This window comes from Osmerus eperlanus, chromosome 17 (genome assembly GCF_963692335.1).
Source record: "Osmerus eperlanus chromosome 17, fOsmEpe2.1, whole genome shotgun sequence".
NCBI classification, from domain to species: domain Eukaryota; kingdom Metazoa; phylum Chordata; class Actinopteri; order Osmeriformes; family Osmeridae; genus Osmerus; species Osmerus eperlanus.
Genome location: NC_085034.1, coordinates 6,927,958 through 6,945,044, shown reverse-complemented (window position 1 = coordinate 6,945,044; position 17,087 = coordinate 6,927,958). Strand labels below are relative to the sequence as shown.

At 48.7% G+C, this 17,087-nt stretch overlaps 2 protein-coding genes and 1 long non-coding RNA gene across 3 annotated transcripts in view; all 3 read left to right on the top strand.

Annotated features, from left to right (window-relative positions):
* Nucleotides 1–209: 209 nt before the first annotated feature.
* Nucleotides 210–3,422, top strand: nots (nothepsin). Its single transcript, XM_062482647.1, has 10 exons — nucleotides 210–410; nucleotides 603–783; nucleotides 889–1,006; nucleotides 1,282–1,400; nucleotides 1,705–1,904; nucleotides 2,029–2,154; nucleotides 2,317–2,461; nucleotides 2,676–2,774; nucleotides 3,082–3,242; nucleotides 3,274–3,422. The coding sequence occupies exons 1-10, from the start codon at nucleotides 346–348 to the stop codon at nucleotides 3,278–3,280; spliced, it is 1,221 nt and encodes a 406-aa protein (XP_062338631.1). The 5' UTR covers nucleotides 210–345; the 3' UTR covers nucleotides 3,281–3,422.
* A 991-nt stretch (nucleotides 3,423–4,413) lies between these two features.
* mapk11 (mitogen-activated protein kinase 11) overlaps nucleotides 4,414–17,087 on the top strand; it is a 13,393-nt gene continuing 719 nt past the window's right edge. The window contains exons 1-12 of the mRNA XM_062482648.1: nucleotides 4,414–4,744; nucleotides 10,545–10,674; nucleotides 11,105–11,163; nucleotides 11,777–11,888; nucleotides 12,513–12,542; nucleotides 13,087–13,134; nucleotides 13,270–13,384; nucleotides 13,617–13,688; nucleotides 14,239–14,318; nucleotides 14,721–14,799; nucleotides 15,081–15,254; nucleotides 15,668–17,087. The exon at nucleotides 15,668–17,087 is cut by the window's right edge and continues 719 nt beyond it. Coding sequence (XP_062338632.1) covers nucleotides 4,632–4,744; nucleotides 10,545–10,674; nucleotides 11,105–11,163; nucleotides 11,777–11,888; nucleotides 12,513–12,542; nucleotides 13,087–13,134; nucleotides 13,270–13,384; nucleotides 13,617–13,688; nucleotides 14,239–14,318; nucleotides 14,721–14,799; nucleotides 15,081–15,254; nucleotides 15,668–15,741 — 1,086 coding nt within the window. The 5' untranslated portion in view covers nucleotides 4,414–4,631 and the 3' untranslated portion in view covers nucleotides 15,742–17,087. The remainder of the gene's footprint in view (nucleotides 4,745–10,544; nucleotides 10,675–11,104; nucleotides 11,164–11,776; nucleotides 11,889–12,512; nucleotides 12,543–13,086; nucleotides 13,135–13,269; nucleotides 13,385–13,616; nucleotides 13,689–14,238; nucleotides 14,319–14,720; nucleotides 14,800–15,080; nucleotides 15,255–15,667) is intronic.
* On the top strand, nucleotides 7,939–9,078 carry LOC134037403 (uncharacterized). The gene is made up of 2 exons (XR_009932518.1): nucleotides 7,939–8,514; nucleotides 8,571–9,078. It is a non-coding gene; the product is annotated as an uncharacterized LOC134037403 (long non-coding RNA).

Sequence of the window (17,087 nt, the reverse complement as noted above, 5' to 3'; positions counted from 1 at the left end):
CATGGGGGAAAACATAGGATAACTGTATAATAACTTAATATGTTTAATTAAACTACTAGGTAAACTTTTCATTATAGTCTGTTACATTGACAAGTTTTTTCTGGCCACTAAAAGTAAACAAGATTTATTTGCTTTGTCCACAATATCTCCTAGGTCTCGGTCACAGTGACTGGCTAAAGGATCAAACTAGATCACCCTGTGATCAGTTATCACCAGTATCACCATCAGTTCACAGAAGGATTGAGATCAGAGCACTGCATCTGGTCCTATTTGGTCTTCTGAGATAGCTTACTGAAACCTTCAAAAAGCTACCTTCTAAAGCTACCTTCACACGCACTCTTGAGGATGAGGTGGCTGGTTGTGACCCTTCTCTACTGCACCTGTTCATGGACTGCTCAGGGCCTGATCAGGTAAGAGAAGTCACGTGTATTTTGATTGATGCAGCTGTGTGCGTGAGTTTCAACCTTACTAAATAAAAATGAACAAGAACTACCGTACTCTGAAATACTAAATTGTATTCGATTTGTCTCAACGCTCGCTCAATGTATCTATCTTGTGAATGCCTATGGTGAGTCAAATCAAACACCCCCCATCCTTCCCAGAGTTCCACTGCAGCGCATGGCGACGGTGCGTACCCAGCTCAGAGCTAGTCAGCTTCTGGAGGCCTTCATGAGGGACCACCAGCCCGACACCTTCTCCAGGAAATACTTCCAGTGCTACCCCCCTGGTACCCCCTCCCTGCGTCTCAGCCGGAGCAGCTTGAAGCTCTACAACTTCATGGACGTGAGTCGGGATGCAGCACCATAAACACGATGGAGCGCTGCCCGGGATTGTTGTACAGGGAGGTGTTATGTAACTTATGTAAGTGTGTGTGTGTGTGCGCCCCAGGCCCAGTTCTATGGGGTGATCAGCCTGGGTACCCCGGAGCAGAACTTCACGGTGGTGTTTGACACAGGCTCAGCTGACCTGTGGGTTCCTTCCTCCTACTGTGTGAGCGAGGCCTGTGGTGAGTGTCAAGATTCGAATCCAAATCAAATGTATTTGTATAGCCCTTTTTACAAGCCATGTCACAGACGGCTTCACATACGCCCATAGAATCAGAATTAACCCTCAACCATCCTCAACCCTCAAGGAAGACAAGGAAAAACCTATTAGAGGAGAAAAAATGGAAGAAAAAGCGATTGAGTGATTATCAAGTGTGTGTGTGTGTCTTTAGGTGTATGTGAGCGAGGCCTGTGGTGAGGGTTGTCATTCCGTAATGATGTGTGTCTCTGTCTTCAGGTGTGCACAACAAGTTCAAGGCGTTTGAGTCTAGCACCTTCAACCACGACGGCCGGACGTTTGGCATCCACTATGGCACTGGCCACCTGTTGGGCATCATGGCCAAGGAAACCCTCAAGGTGGCGCCACTGTTGACACCTTCAACATTTACGCCTCCAACATAAGCTTAGAATGCTTCAAAAGAGCCTTAAACAATCTTAGCAATCTGTCTCAGTTACATGTATTATTGACTTTTATCCAAGGGATGTGCAAAATAGTGTATAAGATGCATAGTTTATTCAACTGCTGTTATAATAATATGTTGTATTCTGTCATACTTGTACATATTATGCATTAATGATTTCTGACAAATGTTCTGGAGTGAATTACATTTCCATAACGAGCATGTATTCAATACCTAGTTTCTCACCTGCGTGTGTCCAGATATCGAATGTGACAGTGGTGAACCAGGAGTTTGGGGAGTCTGTGTTTGAGCCTGGATTCATGTTTGTCATGGCCAAATTCGACGGCGTGTTGGGGCTGGGGTACCCGTCCCTGGCATCTGAGTTGGGAAACCCTGTGTTTGACACCATCATGGCTCAGAAGTTAGTGGAGCTGCCTGTCTTCTCCTTCTACCTCAGCAGGTAAGGACACCAGCAGAACCATGATTTGATGATGTCATCAATGATGAGGATGATAAACATGATAACGATGAAGACGACGATGATATCGAAGAGGATGATGAAGTGCATGGTTTGACTGTTCCAGGAGCAAAAGTACCACCGAGCCAGAGGGGGAGCTGTTGCTAGGTGGGATAGATGAGACGCTGTTCATTGGCCAAATTCAATGGGTCCCTGTGACTGTGAAGGGGTACTGGCAGGTCCAGATAGACAAGTCAGTTACTGCACCGTACACATCACATATCGTGTAAGTCTGAGTCTTAGGATATCAATTTCTTGTCTGTGTGTCTGTGTGTGTGCGTCTGTCTGCACGTGTGTGTTTTTGTGTTTGTGGTCTGTGCTTGCATGTGTGTGTCTGTTTGTGTGTGTGTTGCAGTATTAAAGTCCAGGGCACCACGACTCACTGTGCTCAGGGCTGCCAGGCCATCATAGACACAGGCACCTCCCTCATCACTGGCCCGTCCCATGAAATCCTCTCCCTACAACAGCTGATTGGAGCCACACCCACCTCCATTGGTGAAGTATGAGCCCTCTGTCTTTACTCCAGACTCTTTTGTTTTCCTGCATGTGTACTGTGTTTATGTGTGTGTTTACGCCTGTGAATATGAATTCCTGATAAATTAGCAGTACAGTTTGAACACTGCACTTCTAATCCTTGATCTTATGCTTCACTTTCTACATGCACAATTTGTATGACACTTTGGATAAAAGCATCTGAAATGTGTTGTGTTCCAGTACCTCGTGGACTGCTCCAGAGTGTCCAGTCTTCCCCAGGTCTCTTTCACCATCGCTGGGGTGGAGTTCACCCTGTCAGCTGACTCCTACATCCGGAGGGTGGGTCACCTGCTTCACCAAACACTGTGATATCCATACATTTACTGGACACCTCCTTTTACACCCACAAATGATCACCAACAGTATTATTAGGCTGCTTCTTTATTGCTTTAATTATGAAGTGGTGTGTGTCTTTTAATGAAACAGAGGGACGCTGTGTTTCTCTGTGTCTTTCTCGCTCTCTTATCTTTCTCCTCTGTACCTCTGTCTCTTTCTCTCTCTGTCTCTCCTGTTGTCTCTCTGGCTTTGTCTACCCCTCCCCTCTCTTTCTCTTGTCTTTCCTTCTCCACTCCCCTCGTCCCCCTAGGACATGCTGGGTGACAGAGAGATCTGTTTCAGTGGGTTCCAAGCAGTAGACCTACCCTCGGACACGACCTCACTGTGGATTCTTGGAGATCTGTTTCTGATGGAGTACTACAGCATCTTTGACCGCGGTCAGGACCGGATCGGGCTGGCTAAAGCCCGTCACTTAGGCTCACCAAAACACAGGCTTCTGGACAAAATAAGAACAATATAATTGGCTGTTGGATACATTCTGTTGGAGTCAATAAAGGCTTATTGGTCGGAGGAAACGGTTTCACACATAAATAAGCACACACATGCACACATTGTTAAGGGGTTTAACAGGGCCATTTATTCAACAAGCTCAATCTTGAATAGGGAATGTGGAATATTGTCTTGGAGACTGAAATTCTTGACAATTGCCCTTCTACACACACCTAAGTTTATGCATCCAGATGCAAAAATGTGTCCAGATCTCCACCTGATGGCCTAAATGTAACTGTCCAATCATCTAATGTAGAAGCATTCTTCAGCCACTAGATGTCCCCACAGTCACGGCTCTGTTGGAACACTGGCGACAACTGAGCATCTCGAGGGAAAGCGTCTACATTTTCACCTCATTATGTTCTAATTAGGAGATCTTACAGACCGCCTGACATGTATCGTAATGTGCAGTTCTGAAGACACAGATTGCACGTGTTGGCCAAAACAAAATCATCCTGTCAAAATATTGACAGGATGATTTGGCTCTGGTACAAATCATCTGAAAGTTGTGATAGGTTATCAGTTATTCAACGTTATTATATTGCACAAGGAATACGCCTATTACCATATTAATATGCTGCAATTGATTGTTATTTTAATGTGTCACAATAATAATGCGTAGTCTACTTTTTGTAATGCCTGGGTCACACCGTCTCATAAGTATAACACTACACACGTTAGACTATAAAACAACGCATTTTTTATTTGACATTATCAAAGATTATGCAGGTTCTGCAGGAGAACATAAAGTTAAATATAATCTTTTCTGCAGACGTCTGAAAAAGCGTATAATACAAATTCCTAATCGATTTTAAAAACAACTATTTTCAAAAGACCGAATCCCACGTTTGTTATGTGTATTGTTTGCATTCGGTGGCATGATTTAGAAAGAGAGAAGCTTCCCATCCCCCTAATATGGCACCCCCAAACGAGCGATCGTGTCTGGAATCTACAAGCTCTCAGTCGCCCTCATCCGTATCAGAAACCCCCTTTCAGGAACAAGGAGAGAGTGAGTGAGAGAGAGAGAGAGAGAGAGAGAGAGAGAGAGAGAGAGAGAGAGAGAGAGAGAGAGAGAGAGAGAGAGAGAGAGAGAGAGAGAGAGAGAGAGAGAGAGAGAGAGAGAGAGAGAGAGAGAGAGAGAGAGAGAGAGAGAGAGAGAGAGAGAGAGAGAGAGAGAGAGTGTGTGAGAGAGAGAGAGACCGAGACCGGCCGGCGGAGCGTCTGTGCAGAGTGCCTCAGTCGTAGACAGATAGGGTACCGCGGCTGCAGTGGAGCTCTGTCCGGTCCTTAGCGCATCTCTTTCGGGGGAACATGTCAGCAAGACCGGGGTACTATCGGCAGGAGCTGAACAAGACTGTTTGGGAGGTTCCCGAGCGGTACCAGAACCTGACTCCCGTGGGCTCGGGGGCCTACGGTTCGGTATGGTGAGTGTTATTGGAGGAGGGAGGGCGAGGCTGGATTGAAGTCCATTCTCCGTGCAATGCACAGTGATGCTATGTTTGTTAAAGTCTCATTGTGAGTTGAAATTGAAAACATGGTATCCGTATTTATGTCTTATTCATGATGTTAACCAGATTACGAGCATGTAGTTTAAATATAGTATCCTAACCTTTCGTTGCTGTTGTTTTTGTTATTGGCTTTGATCATTAGACTCATGCTGTGATCAAAGTGCATCAGGTTTGTCTTTGCTTGGTGCACTGGTCAATGTTATGGGGAGTAACACACTTTCTAATATTGATTCTGTCCATTCAAACACTTTGGGCGTCATTGAACAGGAAGCAGCAGACAGCTGCAGTGTTGTGATGACTGTAAACCGACGCTGTCAGTGTCTCCGTCTTCAAACCAAAACCCCACTCTTCTCCGCGCGCGTCCTGCGGTTGTGTGAGAGAAACTACACGCTAAAATCATGTAGCCTCATATACCCATCCTCGCTCCATCGGAAACCCACGGGAGTAGCTGTTTATAAGCGCCCACATACTTCCCAGTCTGACAGGCTCGAAAGCGGATAACGGGGCCAACAGGCAGCGGGGATGACTAAGAATTGGCGTGGAGAGAGGGCGAGAGAGAGGGAGGAGAGGGAGAGAGGGAAATAGCGAAGGAGAAGAGGAAGAGAGAAGGAGAGAAGGAGGAAGAGAGAAAGAGAGGAAGAGAATGCAAGGCATGACACATCTGGAAGGGATGGGCATGTAGCAGTGTATCCACAGGGGGGCTAGTCTAGAGCAGACAGCAAGTCTATCAGTCTGAATCTCCTGAAATAGCGTTCCTCATTCAGGCTCAGTGATGCACTGGTTATACATAATCACATGTCTACATATCAGTCAGGATTCCTGGAATGTATCTTCTTGGGACTAGGTGTTGTTGTCCTGGATAGTCTGTTATCGATTGCTCTGGAATAGAACACTGTTTGATTTCTTCCCCATCAATCAATCCATTAACCCTTGTGTTGTCTTCGGGTCATTCTGACCTATCAGTCATTTTGTCCCACCGTCGTATTGCGGCAACTTTACCGCATATAAAAACAAAGTGAAGCATTTTCTTTTAACCGTTGGGCTGTCGCAGACCCCCCACATTGCGAAGGTTAAAAGAAAATGCTTTTTATTTGTTTTTGTATTGGGTAAAATTGGGTAAACACAACGATGGTTAGTTGTGAACCTTTGGGTCATGTGACCCGAAGGCAGCACAAGGGTTAACTCTTACTGCCTCTCTCTCTTCTTCTCTGGTCTGGTCTGTCTGGTTTTGCTCCCAACCACCACACGCACACACACACACACATGCACGCATGCACACACATGCACGCATGCACACACACCATGCATGCATGTGCACCCCAGACGCATGCATGCGTGCACGCACGCACGCACACGCACAAACACACACACACACACACACAATCCCTGTCATGCCCTGCCCTGCATTGTCCAAACCGAGCATATGAATCTACATGGTTTACAATATGTCATTGTTTTAATCATACACTAGTCTGTCGCCTGGAGAAAGACACTGTTGCCATGGTGAGGTGTCATGGTGACAGCACTTTAGCCTGAGAGGCATATACACAGTCAATATTAAGCCATGCTTGCTAGGGTAAGCCCACAGAGTCGAGGAGGGGGGTCTGTTTGTCTGCTGACAGACTGTGTAGGAGGGGCAGAGAATAGGTGATGTTGGTTGGAGAACATCACACCTGAAGAGAAATACGGATAGATCCGCACTCTTCTCGTCCTTGATGATCAACTGCATTTACGATATGCACTTTCGTGTGTCCCTTTGGATCAAAGACGTCAGCAGTGGATCTGGACAGCACAGATGAAGGCCTCTGAGACTGCCAGCCCGTGTTCTTATTTCCCGGTTTGTCCCACGGAGAAACGTTTGTCTCCTGAGACGTTAGCATGCACTTCCTGCTCACGTGTCATGTGGTGCGAGGACGGATGCTTGGTACACAGACAGCAGGGATGCATATCAAAGCCAGTAGACATGCAGGTGGGTGGAGTCTAGACTCCATACACAGAGTGGGAATAGCTTGTCCGCTATATCGATACAGTACATTCTTACATTACATACACAGCCATCTACAACCCTACACCCAAAAGTGTTTCCTGCATGCTCTCTATAACACGAGCAGTGGTCCATGGGTGGGGCTTGGTGGATTAACAGTGTGCCGACAGTTTTGTAGTAGACCACACCTCTGGGTACAGGGCACCAATCAGAGGTGTGGGCTCGTGCACTGTCCAACATCTTAATGGCTTCATTAAGGGAGCTAATCTGTTCCCTCCACCAACCAGGGACAGGTTTAATGAGATCATGTGATTGTTGGTTTCCACTCCAACCCTGCTCCTGGAGAGATATCCTCCTGCAGGGTTTCCCTCCAACCAGATTGTGATTCACTGGATTAACATAAATAGCTCGAAGATGGCTCTCCAGGGCTGGGCTGACCTGGGTCTGGACTAAGTACACGATCTCCAGACTAAGAGTGTTACTGTCTTTTTTCAGATTAGAGTTTTAACCAGCTATAGAATCTCCTTCATTCTGATGCCTGTTTGTGTTCAGTGTTGCTGTTGAGTCATGGCCAAACTGACTCACAGCACCTAGCTCTGGAGTGAGTACTGACGCCACGCACACACACACACACACACACACACACACACACGCAAGCACACGCACATAATCCCTCTGTTCTCTACTTCTCAGTCCCTTCACACACACGAACACACGTATGCACGTACACACACACATCCAAAAACAAACAAACACACACTCCTTCTGATCTGTGCTTCTTCAGTCCCTTCACACACACACTCACACATACACACACACACACACACACAATCCCTGCCATGCCTTGCCTCTCTTTGTCCAAACCGAGCTTCATCCATTGTCTATGACCATGGCAGCCCTGATTGATTTGCAGAGGGCTGGGGGTGGTGTCTGAGGTCTAGGGACTAGGGGGTGAGGGGTGGGGCCTGGGGGGGGGGGGGGGGGGGGGGTTGGCTGTGGGGGAGACAGGTTTAAAAGTCTGTGGTCTGCTTTGTGGGGTAGGGATAGCAATGGGGGGTCTAGGGGTGGTACCTCTACTGCAAGAGGACAGGACTGCAGTTATTGCTGGTCTCTCAGAGCTCCTGCATCTCTCCTGGGACTGTTTGCCTGGGGTCAAGGATAAGACAAGCCCATCAAATATCAAAGGGATCAGAGAGGGAGGGGGGTAAAGGTTGTAAAAATAGCTATTTACTGACTTGGGAAAGCATATTGCACTGATACATAATATGCATTCAATCTTCCAGCCATAGTCTGTGATCGATACACACACACACCTGCTCGCACAGGCACACACAAACTCACCCACGTGCACGGATACGACCACACAAGTGTTGTCATCCTTGAAACAATAATCTGACTTTCTCAGGTCTGATAGCATTTCCGACATCCGTCTCAGCTTCCAGCCTGCAACCCCTAACTCAATCACTCTGCTCCACTCTGCTTCTCTCTCCTCCATCCCTCCATCCCTGAATGAAGTTGCTGCTGGATATCTTGACCAGTAACTGCAAACCTTTAATGTCTGAAAGGAAGCTTCCAGAGTTCCGGCGTACAGCTCCCATTCTCTATGGGTGAAGAGAACTGAGTGAGGTGTATCTCTACGTGTGAACAGGAGGTGGATGTTTCTGCTGTGTTTCAACTATTCTGTTTCCTCTGGTCTCCAGGGGTGCCACACATATAATGGGGGGGGGGGGGGGGGGCAAGGGGGGTGGAATCAGGTAGACAGCCACAAAGACATGCCTCAGGCCCGCTGCCTGGTGTCTTCTCCAGGGTGGGAGGGGGTTTGCTTGTGGCGCCATCATCTCCACCCCTCCCTGTCATCCACAGGAGCTGCAGGTTGTAATTACAAAGCATGGGGGCACAGTGACAGCCACGCATGGATGAGAACAGTTAGGGGGCTATTTACATGCCCGCTAGGGTGAACATGCAGAGGAATGATAACAAACATCCGTGGTTTAAAATTCTAGCTAGATAGGTGGACAGAAAGGTAGACAGGCAGGCAGGCAAACAGACAAACAGTAAAACTCCCATATGGTCGTTTGATCCTTCGGAGCTGAATCTCTAACATCAGAGCTACTGCACTGGCATTGATGCCACCCCTCCCCCTCTCCTCCTCCCCCTCTCATCCTCCTCTCTTCTCATACCCTCCCCCTCTCCTCTCCTCCTTTGGGGGTTGGAACAGGAGGAGCATTAACAGCTGGAGGAGAACATAAGAAGAAAACCCCCCACACATCTGACACAGGAGGAGATCGATGCATATCTTGGGCGGGTGCTGTGTTACAATAATAATGTATTCACTGAGCATTCACTGACGCTTTCATCCAAAGCCACATACACAGGGGGATTTGAACCTCTGCAATCGAATGCTCTAACCACTGAGCTGTCCCTGTCCCCGATGGGGTGTGCTGAGTGGTGCAGCCCTACAACTGCCATGTATGGAAGGTGGCAGAGGCACGTATGTGAGAATGAGACAGGGCCGTCTGGTTTCTGTCAGGGACAGTAATGTAGTCCAGGGTAAACAGAGGCTGCTTTAATGGAATATGAGTGGACCCACTTCTGGTTTTCACAGGCACACAGCATACCCACTTCTTCACCACACCTGACGAAGAACAACACATCTTGAGTACATTTTCCCTCTTCTGTCACTACCACATCAGTGGTGAAGGAGAGGCAAGCTGTTAGCGATGATGCTAACCCAGTGAAGGAGATGGGAGGCTAGCGGTTAGCAGCTATGCTAACCTCTTGGCTGACATGTGGCAAAGAGCATCTGTGGAGACCAGCAGGTGCTTCAGTGACTGAGAGCGGAATGGCTGCACTTGGCCTTGGCTGAAGCCAATCTGTTAGGGGTTCTCTCTAAGTGTGTGTGTGTGTGTGGGTGTGGGTGTGTATGTGTGTGTGTGTGTGTCCTTGCTCTGTTTCCACTGCTGACTGTAGATAACACCTCATTAATGAACGGAATAATGTCTGCATGCTCCATACAGGGTAATGAGACAGGCCAGAGTGGAGGTCGACGTGTAATCTGATGTTGCTCTCACTTCTGCAGAGCCTGTGTGTGGGCTCTCCTCTCTCATGTCCCTGGGTGGGTCTCAGTAGCAGAACACACTGCAGAATCAGATTGCAGGTTTTAAATCCCCCCTGTACTGTTGAAAGCATTGGATGAAAGTGTCTAAAAGTGCGAAAATACATTATTAGTACTTATCTTTTTCATGTCCATATCACTCCCCGTTTGCTTCCTTGGCTCTCAGTCACTTCTTTTTGGGGTTTCGAAACATTTTCTACTTCCTGTGCATCTGGTCTGACCTTCCTCTTTGAGGCTATCTTAAAGACTGTAAGGATGTGAGAGTCCTATGGCAAGCAAAACAGAAACAGCATATGCAGACAGACGCTAAACTCACACCAATGTCTAAACTCATCTGAGTAATCTATGTGGAAATCATCATTAAAAGGCAAAAGAAAGTGGGACAATGTATTTAATCATGATTTCCCCTTTCTCTCCTTCCATTCCTGTCTCCTTTCTCCATCTGCTCCCTCCCTCCCTCCTCTCTCCTTCCGCTCTCTTCCTCTCCTCTCCCTCCCCTCCATTCGCCTCCTGTCTTCCCTCCCTCCCTCTCCTCCTTCCCTCCCCACCTCTCCGCTCCCATCCTCTACCTCGCTCCCTCCTCTCCTCCACGTCCCCCCTTCCCTCCCTCCTCTCAGTTCAGCCTATGACGTGAGGCTGAGACAGAAGGTGGCAGTGAAGAAGCTGTCCAGGCCGTTCCAGTCTCTCATCCACAGTCGTCGTTCCTACCGGGAGCTCCGTCTGCTCAAGCACATGAAGCACGAGAACGTGAGGGAGCAGCGGCAACTACTCACACACACATACACACACACACGCATGCGCTCACCCACACATCTACACCCACACGCATACACTAACACTCTCACACACAAACCCTCTCTCACACACATATTGGTGGCAGTGGTAAACACAGGAACCTTTTGAGGACGGGAAGTGACCTAGTAAAGAGACAGGCTTGCTTGTTTATGTCGCGTGTGGCGACATTTGCTCTAATATGAGGACATCATGTTGCAGTCAAGACGTCAGTGTGTGTAACACCAACCTTCTTCACTTCCTGTCCCTTTCTCTTTTCCTTCTATGCTTCTTCTCTGATTCCTCTCTTCCTCTCCCCTCTCCTCTGTTTACTCCTCTCCTTCCTTCCTCTGCCTCCTGTCTTCCTCTCCCTCCCTCCCTCCCCCCCCCCCCGCTCTCTCCTTAGGTAATAGGGCTCCTGGATGTCTTCTCCCCTGCTGCCTCCCTAGAGGACTTTAATGAAGTGTGAGTGTACAAGTGTGTGAGTATGCGAGTGTGTGAGCGTGAGAAGGGAAGGAGTGTGTGTGTGTGAGTGAGTGTGACAAGGGAGGGAGTGTGTGTGTGAGTGTGAGAAGGGAGGGAGTGTGTGTGTGAGAAGGGAGTGTGTGTGTGAGTGAGTGTGAGAAGGGAGGGAGTGTGTGTGTGAGTGTGAGAAGGGAGGGAGTGTGAGTGTGAGAAGGGAGGGAGTGTGTGTGTGAGTGTGAGAACGGAGGGACTGTGAGTGTGAGAAGGGAGGGAGTGTGAGTGTGAGAAGGGAGGGAGTGTGTGAGTGAGAAGGGAGGGAGTGTGTGAGTGCGTTGAGAGAGGACCAAGTTTAGGGCCAAGAGGTCAAGTATAAAATATCACTCAGAGCAGCTTGAAGTCTCTAATTTGTGTGTGTGTCTGTGTGTGTGTATGTGTGTTTGTGTGTGTGTGTGTGTGTGTGTGGGGGGGGGGGGGTATTGTCACGTACTGGATCTCAATATGTTCCATTTTCAGAATATTGTGTGTGGGAGGCAGGCTTTGTTGCCATGACAAAGTCAGCACGCTCCACTCTAACTCGCCCCTCCCTCTCCTGTCCCCTACCCCTCTTTCTCAGCTACCTGGTGACCAATCTAATGGGGGCGGACCTCAACAATATAGTTAAATTCCAGCGCCTCTCCGACGAGCATGTTCAGTTCCTTATCTATCAGCTGCTACGAGGGCTCAAGGTAAACCACCCCTGACAGGAAACTAAACACACACACATTTACACACTTATATATACACAGAGACACAGTCACACATCAGGTCTGGGGTTTGAACACTGTACATAAGTGAGGAATGGGAAGCCTCACACTCTAATGTCAAGCACTGTTCAGCAAGTGTTTGCCGAGTACAATTTATGAGGACAGAAAGCGCCTCGACTAGAAATATCACTACTCAATGTGTACCCTGGTAACACAATGACATCATAAACACAGTATCCTGAAAACGGTGTCATCCTTGTTCAGAGTTTCTGTATGGGAAACTAATTTCCAGAAAGCAAACTGGGAGTCAATGCTATTCCTCTGATGAGAGACATATGGGTGACAATGCAATGTTGCTAAGACAACAAGGAATCCTCCTACTAGACAGAGGATTCATTGGCCAGTCCGGTTACCAGGGAAACAACCAAAAGACTTCCTTATAAGCTGGGGCCACAGAGGCCACTGCTGGGGTGCTCTCCTGACCCCTGCCTTCTTTCTCTCCTCTCTCCTCCCACACCACCTGCCCCATCTCTCTCCCGTCTCACCCCCTACCCCAATCTCCTGTCTCTCGTTCCACCACTCCTACACCCCCCCATCCCTTCACAGTACATCCATTCAGCGGGACTGATCCACAGAGTGAGTGGTTGCTCTCTCCTCCTCCTCTACTCCTCCTTCTCCTCTCCTCCACCTCTCTTCCTTTCCGCCTGTGTTCATAGAGGGGGCCCTAGGGCTTCTTGTCTCACCTGAGAGTTGAGTGTTGGATGTGAAGGATCGTGTGTGTGTAATGCATGTGTGTGTTGGAGAGTAACTGTCGACAGAGTGTGTGTTTTGGTCATGCCGGTTTGGTTTTGTCCCTTCCGGTTTCCCTTCCTCTCTGTGTGTGTGTTTCTGTCTGTCTGACTGCCTGCTTGTCTGTCTTTCTGCTGACTTCTTGACTAATCTGCCTGCCTGTCTGTCTTTCTGCTGACTTCTTGACTAATCTGCCTGCCTGTCTGTCTTTCTGCTGACTTCTTGACTAATCTGCCTGCCTGTCTGTGTGACTGCCTGCTTGTCTACTAGTCTGTTTGTATGACTTCTTGCTTGCTTGGCTGCTCGACTGCTCGTCTGCCAGTCTGTCTGACTTCCTGTCTGTTGGGTCTTTCTTTCTTATTGTCTCGTCATATGTCTCTGTTTCTCCCAGGACCTGAAGCCCAGTAATGTTGCCGTGAATGAGGACTGTGAGCTCAGGGTAAGTCTAAACCAGTCCAGTCCAGAACACCAATTCACCCTACCCCCCTTCTAACACAATCACAACACGCCCTCCCCCCCAACTCCAAAATAGTCAACTGCCCTGACAACCTTTGTCGGCATGCCTGTTGTCCAGATCCTTGACTTTGGATTGGCCAGACAGACAGACGATGAGATGACTGGATACGTGGCCACTCGCTGGTACAGAGCCCCTGAGATCATGCTCAACTGGATGCATTACAATCAAACAGGTGAGACCATGGCATGGCAGGATGCAAGTCCCTCCCACCTTTCCTCCACGGCCAACAAGTATCCATTGAGAGCTGGGTGTAAAGGGTTTCATGACCTCCTGTTAGGCAGTGGTCCCTTGACCACCTCACTGCATAATGTTGACAATGTATCTGTTTGTGAGAATGTATCGGTTGCTTGTGCTAATGTCTGAGTTGCCTGTCATCATCGATCTGTTGCTTGTGTCTGTTTCAGTGGACATCTGGTCAGTAGGCTGCATCATGGGAGAACTTCTGAAAGGGAAGGTCTTGTTTCCAGGCAATGACTGTATCCTTCGTTGAACAACACTGAATGACTTGAGAGGACACCATATACTTCACACACTCTTTTTTTCTTCGAGCCTCTGGTCAGTGCCACCACATCAGAGCAGGCCTGGGATTTGCATCTCAATCCCAGCCCGAGATCTAGAACTCCCTCCCCTCTTTTGTCCCCTGAGGGGGAGCTTCCAGGGAGAACTGAATGAACGGAATGTTCACAATAGGTGGAATTGTATCGGCTGTCACATTCTTAGTTCTAGGAGTAGAACAGAGGTATGTTTGATTTCGTGCCCCTAAGATGTAGTGGGTCTCCCGCCTGCCTAGATGAGGCTGTTTTACCGGAGGTGTTCAAGTGTTCTAACTCTGCCACTTTAACGGCCCTTTTCCCTCACTCAACATTTCCTCCCATCCCTTCTTCCTTCCTTTTTCTCGTCTCCTCTGAGCTGCTGTTTGACTTCTTTTTGGTTCTGTTTTACGATGTTCAACTCTGATGACCTCAGCCCTGCTCTGAATGCTGAACGACGTTATGTGTCCTGGTCCTTAACCTCTCCCCTCCTAAGATATTGACCAGCTGAAGAGAATCATGGAGGTGGTGGGCACGCCGACACCTGATCTCCTGCAGAAGATCTCCTCTGAACATGTGAGACAGAAATACAGGGATGGGCGGATGGACAGATGGGGGAAGAGGCAGATGGAGAATGGACAGAGGGAGGGGTGGAAAGATGGGCAGATATGGGATGGAGTGATGGAGGGATGGGCGGATGGAGGGATGTAGGAATGTAGGGATGGGCGGATGGAGGGATGGGCGGATGGAGGGATGGAGGGATGGGCGGATGGAGGGATGGAGGGATGGGCGGATGGATGGATTAAAAATTAAAGGGGCCGACGAGAAACCAGAAATGAGCTCCTAGCTAATGCTTTGTCGCAGCAGATGATTCTACGATATTAACTTGCTAATTTGATGGACCTGTTGGATGATTGACTTCTCTATCAACCAATCAATTTCCGCTAACTGCTATCATGTATCGATTCTCAATGGCAGGCTCAGAAGTACATCCAGTCACTCCCCTTCATGCCTCAGCAGGACTTGGAGAAGATCTTCAGAGGAGCCAACCCGCTGGGTGAGTCTCAAGAGCTTCATCAACATGGCTTTGTGACAACCCTCTCCCTCCCTCCCTCCCTCCCTCCCTCCCTCCCTCCCTCCCTCCCTCCCTCCCTCCCTACTCATTCTGTCTGTCTCTCTCTGACTTTTCTCTGCCTCTCTGGCTCTAATCCCTCCCTTTCTGTGCCCCTCTCTCACCCTCTCTCTCCCTCTGCCCCTCTCTCACCCTCTCTCTCCCTCTGCCCCTCTCTCTCTTTCTCTCTCTCTTTCTCTGCCTCTCTCTCCCTCTCCCTCCGTCAGCTGTGGACCTCCTGAAGCGTATGCTGGTGTTGGACTGTGACGGCCGTATCTCGGCCAGCGCTGCCCTGTCCCACCCCTACTTCTCCCAGTACCACGACCCTGACGACGAGCCTGAGGCCCCACCCTACGACCAGACACTGGAGAGCAAGGACCGCACTCTGGAGGAGTGGAAGGGTGAGAGAGGGAGGGAGGGACAGAGGGACAGAGGGATGGAGAGAGCAAGATGGAGAGAGTGCGAGATGGAGAAAGGGAAAGATGGAGAAAGGGAGAGAGGGAGAGATGGAAGGAGGGAGAGACGGCGTAAGGGAGGGAGGGTGAGACTCAGGAGGGACCAGAGAGGAAGGGAGAGATGAGTGGAGGGAGGTCTGGAGGAGGTGAGGGAAAGATGGAGAGATGGAGGGAGGAAAGGTGAGGAGAAGGGGGAAAGATGTTTGGAGGAAAGGTGGTGGAGACCGAGAAGGATCCATTACGTTAGAAGGTTCAAGCATGGCAAGAGTTGGTATCTCCTTCCCTGCCTCCCTCGCTCCCCTTCTGTGTCCACCCCCCATCTCATTCTCCTTTTTCTTCCTCCTCTCTTTTCCCCTTAGAGCTGGTGTTTGAGGAGGTGAACGGGATCAAGCCGCCCGTCAGCAACACAGACAACCTTCAGGTGGAGCCGTAAAATGCCCCGCCCCTTCCTGCTCTGCCACTTCCTGCTCCGCCTCTCTCCCGCCTCCTGAAGAAGATCCGCCCCCCTTTGTCTCTGCCTGTCCGTCAGTCAGCCAGGTCTGGGAGGAGCCGAGAGAGACTGCGAGCCAATCAGAGACAACGCTGTATCCCAGGGCATGCCCTTCCCCCTCCCTGATGAATGTGATTATTGATCGGTTTGACTGTCTGTCAGGAGTGAAGTGTGAAAGGGAGGTTTGCATTTGAACATGAAGGGATGAGAGTTATACGCACATTACGATTACAGGGAAAGAAGTTTGTATTTTCAGATTGGTGTTGTAAGTCAGAAAGAGTGTGAGAGAGTGAGAAAGAGAGAGTTAGCAAGTAGCACTAGCATCCAAATTTACCTATTCTAGTTTTGTCCAATAGATGTCCAACCAGAATCAAGTATCAAGCCACTCCAATCCTTTGTAATGGAGATGGACATACATTACCATATTACCACCGTAACTGTTCCACTCAGTGGACTTGCATGAAACAATATCAGTGATTTATAACTTTCTTTCTGTCATCAGTAAACGTTGTCGCATCAAGGTAGAACAGCATTCTTACCGAGGGTTCAGAGTTGGACTGTTGCTATGGATTCCGACCCAATTAGGTCTCTGATGTTTCAACTGTAGCATAGAACGTTCTTCCACGCACAATAACCACACCACAACCCAGAGTTACGGGATCATCCCCTTGCAGTCATTTGAGAGCTCCAGATGATCTCTGTTTCCTAAAAAAGCTTTGAGAATTAGGTCTCACCTGAGGAGAGTCTGATTGTTGGCTACAATTGTAGCGCTGGTCGTGACTCGTGGCAACAGTGTCTAAGGTCTTTAACCCTTGTGCTGCCTTCGGGTCACGTGACCCAAAGGTTCATAACGAACCATCATTGTGTTTACCCAATTTTACCCAATACAAAAACAAATACAAATAACTTTATTTTAACCTTTGCAATGTGGGGGGTCTGAGACAGCCCAACGGTTAAAAGAAAAGGCTTCACTTTGTTTTTGTATGTGGTAAATTTGTCGCAATACGACGGTCGGTCACAATGACTAATGGGTCAGAATGACCCGAAGATAACACAAGGGTTAAGATTGTAGCTGCCAGTCACTCAGCGACCCACTGGACTTGGTACAAGCTCATGGACACCAGAAGCTCAGGAGCTCCAGGGGCACAGGTTATACAGGTCCATGACTTTCAGCTGAGGTTCAACTCTGGATGGAGTTACCATGCAGTTTCAGATGAATCATCTCTGACAAGGATTCCCCCTGAGAGGGCTTTAACAGATGGAACAGCGACAACAACACCATGAAGACA